The 20,811-nt window shown below is 31.7% G+C and overlaps 1 protein-coding gene across 1 annotated transcript; it reads left to right on the top strand.

The window, feature by feature from the left end:
- Positions 1 to 3,913: 3,913 nt before the first annotated feature.
- Positions 3,914 to 6,382, top strand: LOC131021343 (uncharacterized). The gene is made up of 3 exons (XM_057950507.1): positions 3,914 to 5,573; positions 5,667 to 5,829; positions 5,894 to 6,382. The coding sequence occupies exons 1-3, from the start codon at positions 4,623 to 4,625 to the stop codon at positions 6,379 to 6,381; spliced, it is 1,602 nt and encodes a 533-aa protein (XP_057806490.1). The 5' UTR covers positions 3,914 to 4,622; the 3' UTR covers position 6,382.
- Positions 6,383 to 20,811: the final 14,429 nt, after the last annotated feature.

The following is a 20,811-nucleotide window of genomic DNA, read 5'->3' as shown; positions in this document are numbered from 1 at the left end:
TCATACCCCAGTTATAGTTATTGTTTCAAGAATTGGGGTGTGACAGTACCTGAGTTCGAATCCTGAAGGGTGCAAATTTTTTTTTTTTAGTGTAGTAAATTTAATAGTGAATGCATTAATTTGTATAGCAAATACAATAATTTTAATGATTCTCATGTTCTCACGAAAATTGTGGTTTTCACTAGAATCCTCAAGAAAGGTTATTTTATGTCTTCTATAAATTATTTATTTTTTAATATTTGTGTCCAGGTCTTGTGACCTATTGAATTATGACAAAAAGGGTAATAATTATCGCAAAACTAACAACAATACTCCTAATTATTGATAATTACAATAACAAACACAGATTATTCAAAACTAACAAAAATACCCATGTGAATCATGTGATCGATTTATAGCAATAGATGTCTGACGCATCCCATCGACCTCCAGCAAGGAATTCAAATTTCTCTTTTTTAATTGATAGTAAAAATAAATGAGGTGTTGAGTCTTTGGAATAACTCGACGGAAATTGTACAACATAATTTTTACAGTGAATGCATTAATTATTGCTTTGTAAGGGCGGCTTAAGCCCTCGACCTCTTAGTATGTCCGCTAATTGTATATGTTTGAGGTGAAGGATGATTTATAGTTGTTTTAGTCTTCAATTAATTAATTTAATATTATTATGTATTGTTATCGAATAAAACAGGACCATGACCATGACCATGAGCCATCTCAATTTAGCTTTTCTCTCTTCTTCTTTTTTTTTTTTCGTGGCGGACGAGTCATCCCACACTCAAGAGGTGTGAAACTAAACGCATCCTAAGTTGATAAAAATGTTATTTTACCCTTTTAACAATTTTTAAATTAGTCATGCAAAATGAATTTCTTATATTAAACAACCCTTTTTATCATATAAAATCCATATATTTTCATTCAGCTCTTATCTCAAAATAAACATCATTTTCATTCACAGGGTTGGCAACTTTTGCTAGAAAAACATATAAGTTTGCTAGATCCGAATATTTGAAGCTCAATTTTAATACGGTGTTTTGATTGAGATGGGATCTCCTCGTACATGGCTGGGATTCTTTAGAAAAACGACTCAAATTTTATTTAAAAATCCCATATCTTGAGAAAAGTGAAACTAAAAGTTCAACGCAACTGAAATTTTTGGAGTTCAGTTTGTCTACTTTTCAGAATGGTTTCTTTTGACGAAAATATAAGAAGTTTAATGCAACTGTACACATGATTTTTTTTAATGAAAATTCATATTTCCAATTAATTTTAACTGGATATACAAGTTAAATATGTCGAGTACTAAATACTACATCCTTCATCCCACTATAAGTGACTCAAAATTTTTCGATACGAGAATTAAGGAGAATGTGTAAATATGTTAAAAGTGATAGGGTCCACACTTTTTTAAAGGGTTAAACTTTGTCATTTGTGAAAATAGGTCACTTATAGTGGGACGACCCATAATAGAATACAAGTTACTTTTAATGGGATGGAGGGAGTACAAAATTGAATAAAATTACCCTAAAACAAAATCATGCTGGTTTAAAACGCTTTAAAGATTGACTTCACGTTGCTTTTTTGACATTAGGGTTGATGTGACATAGGTAAATCTAGGACTGACAATTTTCGACACGACACAAAAACACGACACGGAACCGCACGAAATTAATGGGTTAGTAACACGCACGATAAGGTTTGGGTCCTTATCGGGTCGACCTGATAAGGACCTGATAATTTCGGGTCGGGTTGGGTTAGGTTAGGGTCGGATTTAGGTAACCCGATAGTGATATTATTATTTTTATTAAATATTTATTTTAATTTTTTAATTTTTGATTTCTAATTTTTTATCTTCACTTCAGTTTAGGGTTTCAATATCTTCCATTCTTCCAACTTCCGCCGCACACCCAAGTTTATCTTCACTTTAGTTTAGTTTAGGGTTTCAATATCTTCCATTTTTTAACTATTGTTTCTTTTATTATACTTTTATGTTTCATTCTAAATTCCTCCTATGTCGATTGGATATGTTGAGCATATGTGATGAATCTTGTATTTTTTTTTTATTATTGTTGTGAATGAATCAAATCAAATTCGTGTTGTTATCAGGTCGTAATCGGATCGTCTCGTTATTTTATCGTGTCAACCCGATTCAAATCGTGTTGTTATCAGATCGTGTCGCTATCGTGTCGTGTCAACCCGGTTCAAATCGTGTTGATATCGGGTTCGTGTCAGGTTCGGGTTTAGGTGTATCAGGTCGGGTTCGGGTTGGGTTCGAGCATTCCCTTATCAGGTCGGGTTCGGGTTTGGCCTTATCAAGTCGGGTCGATATCAGGTCGACCCGATAACGACCCGACCCGCACGATTTGCCAGCCCTAGGTAAATCTAACTATGTGTCAGTTTCAAATCCTTTAGTCAGTCAATTCAGATCCTTTACTCATGCTGGTGGTGTGGCACAAACCTAATCAGCTTAGCTTGGTCATCAGCTGATCCTTCAGACTGAAATATCTTCATCAGTCTGGTTCTTCTCAACAGTTGGATTGTATGCCGGTTCTCATTTGCAGTTGGATCTTCAGCTAGGTTTTCAGCAGCCTTCGACTTCTTCATAGAATTCTCCAAGTCATTTCTTCTTAAATTTAGATTGCAGCATACTGCAGTTCAGTTGGGAATTTTCTGATACTTTAGCTAGTTTTTGTCACCATCAGGATTTGCGAGTTTTGTCATTAATCAAAATATAGAATTTTCTCAACACTAAGAATATTATCATCTTTTTAGGTCTTTCGTACTCCATATTTTCTAGGTTACACCAACTAAATTCGTATCTCCAAGATCTTCAAAGTAACAATTTTTTAGTCTTAACGTCACGCGGATCAGCTCAGGCTTGGTAGATTCGAGCTTGCCACAAGTTGACCTATCACCTTTATTCACCGCTTGTGTTGATCTCCCAGCCTTATAATTTTTCAGGTTGACTGTATTCTTTCACTCATGGTTACAAAATTTACTTTACATTAGAACTATCTTCAGCCATCTTCGACCTGAGCACCGTTGGCATCTCACATCACATCAGCCCTGCAATATTTAAAGGAATATCCTTGCAGTATATTTATTCATAAATTAGCTATTAATTATAATCTCCATTTATTCAAATTTTTAGCTTTTCCAAAGAGGAGGCCATAATACCATTCACAACATTTGATATAACGAGTAACGTGAAAATAGTTTAGGATTTAAATTTATATTCTCTTTCCTAAGTTGCATATACATTTGAACTTTAATGTGTTCGTTACAATAAATCAGTTAAGTTACTGTTCCTATAAGACAACACATCAAAATAAACAAATTTTACTTGATGAGTTAAAATTGGACATGTTGTACTTTAAGATCTATCTCAAATTGGAAAGTGAGTCAAATTTTACTTTAATGTCATGCTTTGTTTTAGTCAATTGCTTCAATATAGTACAGACATTGATGTCCATTCTGCACCATATGTCCACCCAACTTATATATATATATAATCAGGGACGGAGCCAGGGGCTAGAGGGGGCTCCAAATTTTAATTTATATATATATATATATGTATATATATATATATATATATATATGTATATATATATATATATATGTATATATATATATATGTAGGGAGAGGTTCAAGAAAGAACCATAAATAAAAGAAGACCGGAGAACCATTTTCAGCCATTCGATCATCAAGATCTACGGTGGATGCATCATCTTATTGGATGAATGCAGATCCTGGGTTCGAATCCTGATGGGAGCATTTTTTTTTTATTTTTTAGTGCATTAAATTTAACAGCGAATGCATTAATTTTTACAGTGGACGCATTAAATTTGATGGTTCTCCCGTTCTCACAAATAATGTAGTTCTCTTTAGAACCACACCCTATATATGTATATATATATATATATATATATATATATATAAAACGAAAACAAAAAACGGGGCAGCGTCACAGACTCACAAACCCTGGCCGCGAGAACCCACCCAGCTTGAACCCACCTTGCGCCGCCACCACCTGCCGCTCGCGCCACCGCCGTCGCACCACCGGTTCACCACGGCACCACCACTGTGCTGAATATGCTGATTCCACCTTCCATTTTAGAGATCAAGAGGGAGTTTGTTGAAATTAGCATATGCGAATTTTATTTGTGAATTGTGAGATGAAACCCACCTTGCTATTCCACGGTTTCCACCTTCCATTTTAGAGATGGGAGTCAATTTTATGAATTGTGATAAACTGATAATGACATTCCACCTTGAAAATTGCTATTCCACCTTGGACAGTTGGACGGTGGAGTCAGTGGACTTAATTTTTGTTGTGAATCAATTAATTTCATTTATTAATTTGAGAATTGTGATTATGACATTCAATTAATTCCACTCTCCATTTCGTCTATTAATTTGTGAATTAATTTCGTTTATTAATAGGGTATGACTTATTTATCTATTAATTTCAGCTTAGCAATCAATTTATTAATTTGAATTAATTTAATTTTATAGGAAATGGAACGTTTTTTTTCTAAAAAACGTAGAGGTGAATCTTCAAGTTGTTCAATTACACCTTTTATTGGAGCAAGTGCTGAAGCAAATGTAGAAGTTGAAGAAAATGTGGAAACTGAAACAAATGGGGGTAGTTTTAAGATATGTGAATGATAAAGAATGTGTAATTGAAAGATTTATTGGCATTGTGCATGTTGTTGACACTTGTTCACATTCTCTTAAAGATGCTCTTAGTGCTTTATTTGTGAAACATGGTTTATCACTATCAAAACTGAGAGGTCAAGGATATGATGGAGCTTCAAACATGAGAGGTGAGTTCAATGGGTTGAAGGCCTTAATATTGGAAGAAAATCCTTATGCTATGTACATTCATTGTTTTTCACATCAACTTCAGTTAATTGTTGTTGTTGTTGCTAAGAGTATCATAGCTGTGAAGGATTGTTTTAGCTATGTTTCCATGATAGTGAATACAACTGGAGCATCTTGTAAGAGAAAAGATCAGCTTAGAATGTTAGAACATGAGAGATTAGTCAAAGAACTCAATGATGAAGTAAGGACAAGTGGAAAAGGCCAAAATCAGGAGACAAGTTTGGTAAGACCTGGAGATACTCGATGGGGCTCACATTATGTGACTTTGCTTCGTTTATGTGCTATGTGGCCTTCAGTAGAGAAAGTGTTGGAGAATATACGTGATGATACCACTAGCTCTGAGGTTAGAAGTACTGCAAGAGGTTTGCTTCGGAAGATGAATGATTATGAGTTTGTGTTTGTGATGCATTTGATGAAATATTTGTTAGGAATCACAAATGAATTGTCATATGCATTACAAAGAAGGGATCAAAATATTGTGCAAGCCATGATTTTGATTGATGCAGTGAAATCTCAACTACATGACTTCAGAAACACTGGGTGGAAAATAATTTGTGATGAAGTCAATAGATTTTGTGAGGTGAATGTTATTTCTTTGATTGATATGGAAGACACGATAACACGACCTGGTTATAGAAGGCAGAGCATCACCAATGATCATTATTACCGTGTGGAGATTTTTACAGAGGTATTTCTTTTAATTTCAAATATTTAATTCATTTTATTTATTTTAATTTTTCATGTCTTAACAATAAGTTATTATTTATTCTTGCAATGTTAGGTTGTTGATTTAATCATACAAGAGATGAATAATCGTTTTTCTGAAGCTAGCACCGATCTACTTAGATGCATGGCATGTCTTGATCCAAGAGATTCTTTCTCCCAATTCGACATTAATCAACTCATGCGTTTTACTACTTGGTATCCTGAAGACTTCTCCGCAGGTGATTATTTATTATTTTTTACAATAATTTCATAATATCTTTATTAATGTGAAATATTTAACAGGTGATTGTTTATGTCTGCCACAACAACTCCGTAATTTCATAGTACTTGTGCGGCATCATCCTCGCTTTTCTACGATCACTGATTTGGGAAGTTTTGCTCAAGAAATGGTTAAAAGTGGCAATCATTTAATTTTTCAATTAGTTTATCGTATGATTGAGTTGACATTGGTTTTACCTGTAGCTACTGCTTCTGTTGAGAGAGCATTTTCTGCAATGAAGCTCGTCAAAAGTGATTTGCGAAATCGTATGCAAGACGAGTGGATGAATGACAGTTTGATCGTGTACATTGAAAAGGATATTTTCTCAACAATTGATAATGAGAAGATATTGCAACGTTTTCAGTCGATGAGTACACGTCGCAATCAATTGTCATCACTTTCTCAAACAGAAACAACTAGTTCACCAAGTATTTATTCTTTGGTTATTTGTAATGTATTGAACTTTTATAGCTATGTTATTTCAAATGTATTAGAACTATATTATCTATGAAAATGTTGTTTATTATTATTATTATTATTATTATAAAAATGTCTAAAATGTACTGAATGTCCCCAAAAAAAATCCTGGCTCCGTCCTTGTATATAATCCAGTGACACAAATTTACATTCCCACTATATATAATCACAAAAGATTTCCAACTTACCAAGTAAGATAACTTTGTGCAATTTGCCGCCGGTAATTTTGGCCGGAAATTTAACATTTTTTTGTAGTGATTAGAAAAAGAAAAAAAAGAAAAAGAAAAAAAGAAACCGCTCGTAAAGATGAATACATCATTTTACATGTATTGAAATGGAACATTATCTACAAATGGTTACTCTGGCTTGTTGAATTTTTTTGTAAAATATTTCAGGTAGTTGTTAAACTTCTACCAGTTTTTAATTACAAAACTAAATATATGCGAACTTTTTTCTATTCTATAATAAATATAAAGTTATTTATATATTTATCCACGTTGGTTATTTTAAGAACTACATTTTTCGTGAAAATTTGAAAACATTGTACTCCCTCCGTCCCAAACGAAATGTCATGTTTTCCTTTTTGGGCTGTCCCAAACGAAATGTCTTGTTTTCTTTTTTGGCAATACACTCTCTCTCTCTACACTTAATATTTAAATAATTTACACCAACCCACTTTATCTACTTTATACACATTTCTTAATCTCCGTGCCGAAAAGAAATAGGTCATTTCGTTTGGGACAGAGGGAGTACTATATTTATAAAATTGCTATATTCATGGTGAAATATACTGCACCCGAAAAAAATTCGATCCTTATGAAATTCGAACTCAAGTGATGCATTTACCATAGATCTTCACAATCGAAGTTGAGAATGATTTTCTTTCCTACAATAATTAAGGTTTAGATAAAACTTTCTTATCGTGAGAACTGTGAGAACAATATTTTAATGTATAAAGTAAATGCATTTAATGTATAAAATAACTGCACTATGATAATATAATATCGCCATCCAAATTATATATCTCTACTTGAAAAAAATAAGAATTTTATGTGCCTCATGGTATTCAAACTTAGGTGTTGTATTAATTTATTAAGAAAATGCATTCGTTGTAAAAATCTTGGCGATTGAAGAGTTGAAAATAATTTTTCGTTCTCACAATAATTAAAATTATCATTTGAATCAATTCACACACACACACACACACATATATATACATATATATGGATGAGTTATACTGATATTTTCTCATGCATATTTCTATCCAACGTCATGCATATTTGTGTTTACCTTTATGCATATTGGTGTTTAATTATATGCATAATTTTGATGACAGCCGCGGGAAAAAAATGAATTTTCAGTAAAATAAATAAATAAATAATTTTTTTATTATTTCAAAAAATTATTATTTTACCCCTCCGTGTTTTTTGCCTTGGAATGTCTTGTGAGGCATCTGCCACGTGTCGTGCTCCTAGTGAGTCACGTGGTCACATTGTGTGGTTTCAAATTTGGACCTATATACTATGAGGGAAGTGGATACTGCATAATCTCACCCATATATATATACTCCATCCGTCCACCACTTCGTGTCATAGGGAAAAGGGCACGAGTTTTAAGAAAAGATGTATTGTTTATTTCTTGAGTGGAGAAGGAGACCCATGATTAGTAAATTAAAAGTCGATATATTAATTAGTGAATTAGAACACGAATTAGTGGACTGATCAAAACAATAAATTAAAACATAAATTAGTGGACGAATGGAGTATAGTGAAGGATTATTCATGTGAAAGTCAATCCCGACTATCTATTAATTATTGAAGATCCATATATGAACCAAAATAATTCCTAGAATTTGGATGGTTTCTATCTTAATGGGTTCCTATTTATATAGTACTAGTGTTTCACCCGTGCGATGCACGAGGATACATATTTTGTTGAAATTTCATCTGCTTAATTCATTTTTTAAAAGATACATAAATATAAAATTTGTGAAAGTTATTAAAATTAAATTCAAGTTATAAAATATTAAAAAATTCATAATTTATTTTAAAATTTATCTATTTACATAAAAGTTCATAGTACATTTATACGTAGTTGAGTAAGACGTAGAATAATTAAGGCTTTTATTATTAAACTTGAAACACACTTTTGTATAATTTTTAAAATAAATATACTAAAATATTTTATTATACAAGTTATATTAGTATTAAAAAATATATATTTTAAGACTAACATTTTAAAATTCCTCAAAAAATGTAAATATAATAACATATTAAAAGACAACTGCAAACTTGTCATCTTATTACTACAAATTTGGGAAGACTTCTTTATATATAATATTTGTAGTAGACGAACAATCTACCTTGTCTTCATCACATACCAAGATTTTCAGACCTCTTCGGCTTGTAACTCTAGAAACATCTACATAAAATTGATCGTTGCTAAAAACAGGCTTCTTCAAAAACAAATTCACGTGAGAAAGTGATTGACCTTGACTTTTATTTATATTCATTGCTTAAGGAACTGTCATCGTTCAAACTTGAACGGTAGTCTTGGATCAGTTGGTGTCAGTCTCATCCTTGATATCAGGATGTCCTGCATATATTATGGCCTATGAGAACTTTCCCTTCCAAAATATGTGTACCAGAGTCTTGGGTGCAGTATACAATATCAAGCTATAAAGCTGATAATTTTGGCTACTGCTTCTGATCCCATTGTCATTTCTCAGCAAATTTTAGAATCTATTAAACTCATTCAAATGTATGACTAACGCAAATATAATAAAAGCAGAGAAACTTTACTATTGGAGTCAATCATCTAAAAGAATTAAAACCCAGAAGGATATTATAGATTAAAATATAAACTTCTGAAATCATACAACCTATTCAACTAAAATGTGCGACACTGTTTAAACTCTTAGAACCAAGTCAGATATAAATAAAAAAGAAGAGATTCGAGCAATCTTAGTGAGCTCGATTGTTAATGAAATATCCACAATAAACTATTTAGAGTGATTTTAGCACAATCTGAGATGCTAATTCAAACTAACACTAAGCACACTATATATTGAATTGAAAAGGCTGTATAAAGTGTAATGAGAAAAAAGAAAGAAAAAGAAAACGTAATTACTAAAGTTCTCGTTCAAACTAAAAACTTAAAGAGAAAATAACAATAAGATAATGAAAGAAAATAATTATACCTGAAACGCAACATGCAAGTTTATATAATGAATTAATGATATATATTCAAAACATAAAGTCTTCTACTATTTTAAGCATACAAACAAATAAAAAGTTATATTAATAAACAACAATATATATATATATATATATATATATATATATATATATATAGGAGTGGGCTAGAATAAAAATACTCTTAAGTGTATAAAATATAAACGTTTTTTAATGTACGAATTTTATCCAACAGGGTTACGAATTCATCCAACATGGTTACGAATTGCGAAAAATAAATTTTTGTTACCTTTGAGATTCGAACTCAGGACCACGAATTCATCCAACAGAGTTGCGAATCAACCGTAGATCTTGATGATCTAAGGGCTGAAAATCATTTATATTTTATACACTTAAGAGTGTTTTTATTCTAGCCCTCCCCTATATATATATATATATATATATATATATATATATGGGAGGGCTACAGTGAAAACACTTCTTAAAATATAAATATAAACATTTTTTAATGTACGAATTTTATCCAACATGATTACGAATTCATCCAACAGGGTTACGAATTGTGAAAAATAAATTTTTGCTACCTTTGGGATTCGAACCCAGGACCACGAATTCATCCAAAAGGGTTACGAATCAACCGTAGATCTTGATGATCTAAGGGCTGAAAATTGTTTATATTTTATATTTTAAGAAGTGTTTTTATTTTAGCCCTCCCCTATATATATATATATATATATATATATATATATATATATATATAGGGAAGAGCTAAAATAAGAGCATTTCTTAAGATATAAAATAAGAATCATTTTCAGCCCTTAGATCATTAAGATCTACGGTTGATTCGTAATCCTGTTGGATGGATTTATGGTCCTGAGTTCGAATCCCAAAGGTAGCAAAAATATATATATATAAACTGGAATATTACCCGTCTAAGGGCATAGAATTTCTTTCCTTCTTTTGCCTATTTGAACCTTGCTTGACAATTTCTTCATGATTCTTGGATGTACAGTGTCATATATGTCACACGATTGTATAGGTAATTGTTTTCATATTGAAACACCAATATAAAATTCTTATCGAAGTTGTTAATTTTGACCACTGCTTTTTGCTACTGTTAATTTAATTTTGTCGTGATTTTGGCAATGTAAGATGAAGGTAACTTAGCCCAAGTCAAATAGAGCACAAATAAAATAAGGAAACAAATAATCTAACTATAATGCTAAACACGACACAATATATAGATCCTCCAAAATGATAACTTCCTCACAAATCATAAGCCAAATTGATTGAGTTTCTATGTATCTAACAAATAAAAAATCAATCAACTACCATTTATGAAATTATGAAGTACATATTAAGTAGTGTATGATATTGATTGTTACGCATAATTAATTAATGAAATTTTTGTGTGATTTGGCAAAAAAAAATTAGGCTGACTAAAATCTTTTATCAAAAGTATAAGAATGTCCAAAAAAGTTGGAAGAATGACTAATATGGACGTTGTGTTGTGTTCTAAATTAGATGAGGGAAGAAGAACTAAAAAAATAATTTATAGCTTTTATCTGAAGTATCTTATTTTATTATTAGTTTAAGAATTTTTTGTTGAAACATTATTGATTGAATTATTATTTGTATATTATTTTTATAAAAAAAGAAGTATTATTTGTATATTAAATAACAGTAAAACGCACAATGCAAATTTTCTGACGTTCAAAATAGTATTTTGAACAATGCAATCCCTCAAACATTAATAACGTGTAGTAACTTTGACTCTTATGCATAATTAATGGATAATTAACTAAATAATTCTAGTAGTATTGATTCGTATGCATAATTAATGGGGTAATTAAATAAAATATTAATCCATAAAAAAGAATAATGCTAAATACACATAATATGTGCGCACATAATTGGATTTTTTTTGTCATTTTACACATTTTCATAAATTAAGAAAATAATCAAATTTTAATTGAATTTGTAATTTACATATTTATCCTCTAGCGATAATTAAGGAAGGGACAACTCATTGAATGCTATATCTTTCCTTAATATTAAAATATTTTATTTCCTTAAATTGAAATAACCTATTATCTACATTCTAATTAATTTATACAAATATTAATTTTTTAGACATTAATATATCTGCTGAAATAAGATTTTATTAAAAGAAAAGAAATTTTACAACGGAGAACCAAAAACCCTTGAAAGCACAAAGCTGCAGACTAAGGGCCGAGCCTCGTTAAAACCTCGTAACAGCTGAGGAAAAAGAGTACTCGTCAAGGACCAAGGTTGACAGAGCTGAGTTAGGAGGTCTCAAGGATTCCGGCCGAACCATTACCCTTAGGCCTCCCGGCTCACAACCGATCCAGAACCAAGAGAAAAAAAAACCAATAAATTAAGCGAAACGAGTAAAATAGGGAATAGAAACATCCTCCTTGACAAAATCATTAAGACCAGCAATGGCATTAGGCCAAAAACCCTCCTCCGAAGCTTGAGAAGCCAAAAAATCCGCCGATCTGTTGCCTTCGCGAAAAATGTGAGAAATGCGCCACGTGAAAGTCTGGAGTTTGGAGAGAGCAAGCTGCCACCGAGGCTTGAATCTCCAAGGAACCGTCTTAGATAGCGACTGAAGAAGCTGAACCACGTAAGAAGAATCCGACTCAAACCAAACTCTCTCCCATTTTGCGCGATGTGCAGATTCAATCGCAATAATAATAGCTAAAAGCTCTGCTTCGAACGCAACCCCATGGCCGCCTGAAAAATGATAACAACCAAGAACGTCGTTGAAGGCATTCCTAAAGACGCCCCCCGCATGAATCCTCCCTTCCCGTACCGAGCCATCAGTATTAACTTTAATCCAAGACGGCGGGGGAAGGTGCCAAGCAACGTAAATAAAGGAGAAAGGCTTCCTGGGTTGTCCAGCGATGGAAAGATTCTTAAGAATGAGAAGATCGGTAACCGAGTTGGCCATAGTGCCAAGGACGAAATTGTTGGCAGCTTCACAAAGAAAAACCCTGACCTGCTTGAGAATGAGTTGGCGCGAAGGTGCTAAATTGTTGTGTATGATGTTGTTGCGGTGAGACCAGAGACTCCATAGGAGAGAGACCACCCCAACTTTCCACAAATTGCCAACTTGTTTGCTGTTTTTCTGGTGGATAGAGAAGCGAATCATGCTGGCCACATCCAACGGCAAAGTTTGCTCAATCAAAAACCAACGAAAGACATCCGCCCAAATAGAAGCCGAGAAGGAGCAGTTCAACAGAACGTGATCCATCGTCTCTTCTGCTGCCGAGCATAAAGGGCAGCGGTTAGGCCCCTGAAAACCAAGTAGGCGATTCATATCAAAGGTAGGGAGCTTGCCAACAATAGTGCGCCAGACAAAGAGAGATCGTCGAGCGGGGATAAAAGGGGCCCAAATCCAGGATCCCCAGTCGACCTTAGGGAACTGAGGTCGTATGTGAGCAAAGGCCGAAGCAGCAGTAATTTTCCCGAAACCCGAGTGAATCCAGGATCTATCGTCCGCCAATCCAGGAATGGGGGTAGATATGATGTCGAGAGCAATGCGCGGGAAAGACTGAATAAAACTATAAGTGAGGTGCCACTTATTATTAAAGTAGAAGTCTGAAATCTTCTGAGAAAAATAGGGTGTCATGAACTCCGGAATATGAAGTCTGTCGATCAGCCGATACCCGAGCCAATTATCTCTCCAAAAATAAATCGTATCACCATTCCCAATCGTGCAGAAGGTATCCGAAACAATCTCCCGAAGACATTAATATATCATGAAGTCAAATCCTACGGGAAGAATCAAATTGCATTCCTATAAAACATACAATATTTCTTTTCGTTAATTAATCTAAATCGGAATGCATAAATTATAAAGTGAGGTTAAATTATTATTTCAAATTCATACTTAATAAATGTCAAATTTTGTGCTAATTCTTTTTTTCATGCACGAAAAAATTTGTGCCAAATTAGGAATGTTTTTTTTATTATTATGCACGAAAAAATTTGTGCCAAATTTTTTCATGCTAATTCTTTTTTCATAAGTCTTTATTTATAGGAAATTAGGAATGCTTTTTTTATTATTATGAGTGATAATCGCTTTTTCTCTGAAATATGTATATAAAAAATTTTAATTCAAATATATTATAATATTATTAGGTGTTTGGCAAACACCCTCTCAATATAAAAAATATAGGATCTCTGAAGAAAAAAAATATATTAAAAATAATAATAAGACAAAAACTCAAGTATCTCAATATTAATGGAAATAAATTGCAATAAAATAAAATAAAATAGAAAAGATAACAAAAAATAATAATAATTTCATAAAGAAATTTGAACTGTCAACGTCCCAAGATTTTAAAATTTTCATTTGCCTTTTCCCATAGTAACATTTGCAATATAATGAAGAACACAGTTACTCTTATAGTTACAAGACATTATATTGCAATACATTAGCGAATTTAAAATAAAAATATAAAACAAGAATGAATTACTATAACGGTTAGGATAATACCATACATTAACTGCATTCTTTGATTATTTCATAAAACTATATGCTGATGAAAAAATCAAAATAAATTAACGAAATTGAAAAAAAGAAAAAAAAATACGGAGTATAAGTGAATGATTTTAGTTATGGAAATGTTGCGCACAATAATCGATAACTCAATAAAAAATATAATAGAAAAATAATAGTTATAGTAGTAAAAAAATCTGAGAATAATTATAATGGATATAGTAGTATCATACGTTAGCTACATATGAGAAAAATTATGAAAAGTAATAGTTATAAAAAAATATAAAATTGGAAGGAATTGTTATAATGGTTATAGTAGTACCATACGTTAGCTACATTATTTGATTATATCATAAAATAATAGGTTAATGAAACAATGATGTTAAATTAGTGAAATTGAAATAAGAATAAAAAATTAATATAAATGAATGACTATAATTATGAGAATAATGTCAGACATTGAATACATCAAATCGATAAATCAATAATAATACTATAGAATTTAATCATATGTTTCAAAAGAAGTGGAACCGATGACATATCACACATATTACTATAATCATTTACCATCTTACTCAATAATAACAACAAAACATATTCCACACAATAATTCTTATGCGAATAAGTATAATAATAAATTAGTGAAATTGAAATAACAAATTAAAAAATATAAAGAAATGACAATAGCGGTGATAATAATGTTATACATTGACTGCAATTTTTATTTTTTTTCATAAAATTACATATTATTATTAATTATTAATTTATGTCAAGAGGAAAAGTATAAAGTTGTCACATTACAAGAGAATATTTCATATTTGCGAATATTTCTAAGATAATAATATGTGGATCCATTTTTGTTGAATTGATTAATCATTTGTTTACATTAACAAACATTAAAATAGTTATATATTAATATATAAGAAAAAATTACAAGGAATGAAATAAAAATATAAAATACGAAGGAATGCCTAAATAGTTAGAATAATATCATACGTTAGTTACACTTTTTGATTATTTTCATAAAAGTACAAGTTAATAAAAAAATCATAACAAATTAGTGGAATTAAAATTAAAATAAAAAAATGTAAATGAATGACTAGAATTGTGAGAATAATGTTATGCGTTTAGCACATTGATCAATAACTCAACAAAAATATACTATATGACAATATATCATAATAAATTAGTGAATATGAAATAAAAATTAAAACATAAAAATAAATTAATATAATAGTGAAAATAATGTCATATGCTGACACATTGATCGATTACTAAATGAAAATATACTATAGGACATTATATTACAATAAGTTAATGAGCTTGAAATAAAAAATATAAAATACGACGGGATAGGTAAAATGTTTAGAATAATATCATACATTAACTATTTTCTTTGATTATTTCATAAAAGTATAGGTTAATGAACAAATAATAATAAATTAGTGAAACTAAAATAAAACTTATAAAATATAAATGTATGATTATAATTGTCGGAATAATGTCATATGTTGAGTACATCAATCGATAACTAAAAAAAAATACTATAAGACAATATATTATATAATAAATTAGTAAATTTGATATAACAAATTAAAAAATTTAAAAAATAGTATAATTATGAAAATAATATCATACGTTGAGCACAACGTTCAGTTACTCAAACAAATGACATTATAATAAATTTAATGAATTCGAAATAAATAAAATATAAAGGAATTACTATAATTGTGAAAATAAAAATGTAAAAATATATATAAAAAAAGAACAAAACAAATTAAAACAAAAATGAAAAAGGAAATGAAAAGAAAAACAAAACAAAAAGTATTATAAGTACAATTAAATATTAGAGGAATATTATGATGTTTTTTACGAGCTAGATATGTAAAAACAATAAGTCGTATTATCTTATCATTGAATTTTTATTTAAAAAATATATCATGGATAGATCATGATTAGTGAAAAAAATTATATTTTAAAAGATTCGTAGATTGTGATTAGTGGGCATGTCAATCATTTGTTTCAAAATTGTTGAAGTAAAAAAAGAAACAAAAAATCTTTAGAATCTTTCCAATGTAAATTAAGGGTAATTTAGTAATGTTAATAATTTTAAATTAGGTAATAAATTTTCAAGGGAATTATGTGTGCACATATTATGTGTATTTAGCAGTACTCAAAATTTAATTAATGAGATAATGAAAGTTAGTATTGATTCGCATGCATAATTAATGGGGTAATATGTACATCTATACAGATAAGCTTTTGTTAGATCTATTGTAACCGCTCTCAAAATTGTAACTGTTCCATATATTAATCAACCTTTTAAATATAGATTGAGTAGAAAGGCGGGAAAATCTTTTAGCTAATGGACCAGCTTTTATATATAGATCTATTGTAACCGCTCTCAAAATTGTAACTGTTCCATATATTAATCCACCTTCTAAATATAGATTGAGTAGAAAGGCGGGAAAATCTTTTAGCTAATGGACCAGCTTTTATATATAGATAGATAGATTATGAATATATATAGTGAAACTAATGCACGCTGAATACAAGCAAGGCCCACTATGTTCAATTATTTTGATCCTATAGTTTGTAAAGGTCAATTTTAATAAAATATCGTTATCGTAGTTTTTCCATGTATTGAAAGCTGAATCGGACTGACATGTAGATAGATCACTAGATATAGTTACGTTAGCTATATGATGAGTCCAAATCTTTGTGGAAATTAAATCCCGCATTCTGATCAAGTGGGTTATCCGCATTCAATTCGGAATAGTAACATGACATCATGCACGTTTCGCCCCAACTTAAAATACAAAATAAAACACCAAAATTAAAAAGAATCTAATATATCGTGTCCATGTACCTCCTCCACTTGTTTCTCTCCAACCCTTTCTTCCACTCATGGTGGAATCTTATGAAAATTCCACTTAATCATCCACTCACCATTAACTACATCCAATAATTTTACTAAAGATATATGCGTCTACCGTATGTATATACATGTATAATACAGTTATAAGCAAATAAAAACTACATAAAATAATAAAAGTTTACTCAATAACAAGAAACTAGACATGTATAAAAAATAAGAAAAGAGAGGAATGTATGTTCTTATTATTTCCTTGTGAGATATTTTCATCATCGGAATATATCCCTTTTCTTTTGAGATTAGAATTTTGATGTGTTAATAGGCAAAAATAATGCTCATTTTTATAAACACAAGCATCCTATGATCAAATTAAATGAACGAACTTAAATACCTTTAGATATTGATGATTTTGCTTCTTTTTTTTGAGAAAAATCTTACATATATTTGATTGTATCATAAATGTGTAAGAAAATCTAAAAATTTGAATTATTTGAGAGCACTCTGTCCAAATCCGTCAGGCCAAAGGCTAGATCATCTTGCCGTTATTTTGATTGAGTGCTATTAAATTGTTTACTTTTTCAGAACATGTTAAGAATGTGTAAAGTGTTGTCTCTCTAATTACATTGTGAGATAGACATATTGAGCAATAAAACTCAATATTTGGTCATTCATCTAAAAAACACAAATTTTGGTCATTTTTTTTTTACGTTTTAGGACTATTTTGCCCTTAATTTAGATGGACTAGATTAGGGTTACGTGCGCGGGTTGGGCTCGCGGGTTATGATGGTACAAATGACACTATTAGTGCCAATTGTGTCATTCATTAGGTACACTTGACACAATTAGTGTCAATTGTGCCAATACAAAGGGCGCGGCCACGGAGAGAGGTGCAGCCGCTGACTTTCCCGCAGCCGCTGGCAGTTGGTACAAATGACACTATTAGTACCAATTGTGTCATTCATTAGATACATTTGGTGCAATTCGTGCCAATTGTGATAGTGGTCATCCAACGGGGTAGTTAGCGAGGGAGAGAAGAGGTACGCGGGAAAAGATATTTTAGACCAAAATTATAAAAAGTAGCTATAATTTATATTTTTCAGATGGGTGGCCGAAAATTGAATTTTATTGCTCAGCTATACGAGTACGTATTCTCAGTAATGGACGTAGACGTTAAGGTAATTTAGTGAGGGGCAGGCTTTTGTTTATTCTGTTGCATTGACGTTTGCACTGATTAGCTTAGGAAATTGGGTGCTGGCTTCAAGCGTCAGACTGACTTTAGCTTCTTCAGTCTTGCTTATTGAGTTATGCTTCTCCACATGTCAACATCTTCAAATCAACCTTAATCTCATTAACATTTGAGATCATTATCTTGACTCGTTTAGGCAACACCTTTAATTCATCATCTACATTGGGGTAAAATTAAAAATCAAATATTCCAATAAAGATTTTGATATCTGATAATGAATGAAATCAATACCTAATCTATAAAGCGATAAACGACACAATATTTACGTGGTTCGGTCATTAAGACCTACGTCCACGGGAGATCTTCGAGTGTTTTCACTATATCAAGAGTGTTTACATTTTACAAGTGGTGTGTGAAAGAATAATTAATCTCCCCCCTAACTCCCTACCAAGCTTCTATTTATAGACATAGGAGTAAACCCTATGGCCTTAAGCCCATTCACTAAGATAATTGGGCCTAAAGCCCCTTAGTGCCTTAGTACATTTAACCTTAGCTTCTAACTTGAGCCTTCAGTGCCGGGAGCTTCGTAATCTTGTGACTCCGCAGGGGCTACGAGTTCTCTCGACTGCACAGGGCTTCGGGTCCTCTAGACTGCGCAGGGCTTCGGGTCCTTTTACTCTTTCGGCTGGAAAGTGGAATTCACCCTTTATCCGTGTTGAATAGTCTGTTTGAGCTGCGCAGGCGCTCAGTTGACCTTTTATTATCCCAAGTCTTCACTTAAACCTGCGCTGGTTAGTTTACTTAATAATAATAATAATATATAATAATAATTAGATAAAATGTCCATGTATTGCTAAGCACAACGCTGATGAGTATTACAGTCCTCATCAATATCTAATCAAACCTTTAATTATATCTCATTAATTGAGAATTGAGATCCTAATAGAATATATCTTCTTTGCGTTAAATTAACATCATCAACAAGCTAATAGAAATCCATTGGAAAAAATTGTTGAGGAAAAACGTCTGTCACTCATGTATACTCATTCCAATTTATATGGTCGACTTCAATCATTTCTATTGTCAACAAAATTTTAAAAAAGTTTACCTAAAAAAAATGAAAATTTTAAAGTGCGAATGGTTTCAACGATAAATTTTACGAGTAAAATTATTACTATAGCAAACTCTTTCTAATTTATTTTACTGCTCTTTAAATTGGTACTATCGCATGTAAAATAATTTAGGGCAAATAGCGTTAGAATTAGGGCTGGCAAATCGTGCGGATCGGGTCGTTATCGGGTCGACCTGATATCGACCCAACTTGATAAGGCCAAACCCGAACCCGACCTAATAAGGGAATGCTCGAACCCAACCCGAACCCGACCTGATACACCTAAACCCGAACCCGACACGAACCCGATATCAACACGATTTGAACCGGGTTGACACGACACGATAGCGACACGATCTGATAACGACCTGATAACAACACGATTTGAATCGGGTTGACACGATAAAATAACGACACGATCCGATTACGACCTGATAACAACACAAATTTGATTTGATTCATTCACAACAATAATAATAAAAAAAAAATAAAAAAAAAATACAAGATTCATCACATATGCTCAACATATCCAATCGACATAAGAGGAATTTAGAATGAAACATAAAAGTATAATAAAAGAAACAATAGTTAAAAAATGGAAGATATTGAAACCCTAAACTGAAGTGAAGATAAAAAATTAGAAATCAAAAATTAAAAAATTAAAATTAATATTTAATAAAAATAATAATATCACTATCGGGTTACCTAAATCCGACCCGAACCTAACCCAACCCGACCCGAAATTATCAGGTCCTTATCAGGTCGACCCGATAAGGACCCAAACCTTATCGTGCGTGTTACTAACCCATTAATTTCGTGCGGTTCCGTGTCATGTTTTCGTATCGTGTCGAAAATTGACAGCCCTAGTTAGAATTCAAAGATTTCCGAATTCCTTGTAAAATTCATAACTGTGCAATCAATTTTTAATTTTCGCTTAAATTAAAAATTCCCCCAAATTAATGCTTGCTTGGCAACCAGAAATTACACGTAAGCAACGTCGTCCGGCGAGTACAGCGACGTCGTTTAGTTCACATTTAAACGTCGTCGTCGTTTTGGGCTAAATTCGTGGATTGAATTAGAAATTGAACAAGTATTCTTTAAATTAGGGTTCTTCCTTTTCAATTCTAAAAATCTCTTGAATGCGAATCTGGAGTTCACATGTCTACCTCACGCTCATCATCAAGCTCTCGCTCTCATCCTGACGCGCGAATACTATGTGGCCATGGGCTCTCAGCTGTGATTCGAATTTCGTACACAGAGAAAAATCTTGAGCGTTGATTTCATACATGTCCTCATGCTTCAGTAAGTTTTCGATTTATGTAATATTTGTCGTGTTCATATGGATTTCTGTAAGCTTTTTTTGAATTTTTGATATAGTGGGAAGAATGTGGATTGACCCTAAGCTCTCTCCATATTATAAGCTAAGTTTCAACACATTAAAGCTTTAGAGGGACAATGCCTTAAAGCATCTCAATAACAACAAATTGAAGGAAAAAAACAAACACTGAAATGGATTGTAGAGAAGATGATTCAAATTTGAAGACTTTGGTGCAACAGCTTCAAGATGAAC

The sequence above is a fragment of the Salvia miltiorrhiza genome, chromosome 4 (assembly GCF_028751815.1).
Source record: "Salvia miltiorrhiza cultivar Shanhuang (shh) chromosome 4, IMPLAD_Smil_shh, whole genome shotgun sequence".
NCBI lineage: Eukaryota > Viridiplantae > Streptophyta > Magnoliopsida > Lamiales > Lamiaceae > Salvia > Salvia miltiorrhiza.
Note: the sequence above shows the minus strand (reverse complement) of the source record. Positions and strands in the feature narration are given on the sequence as shown.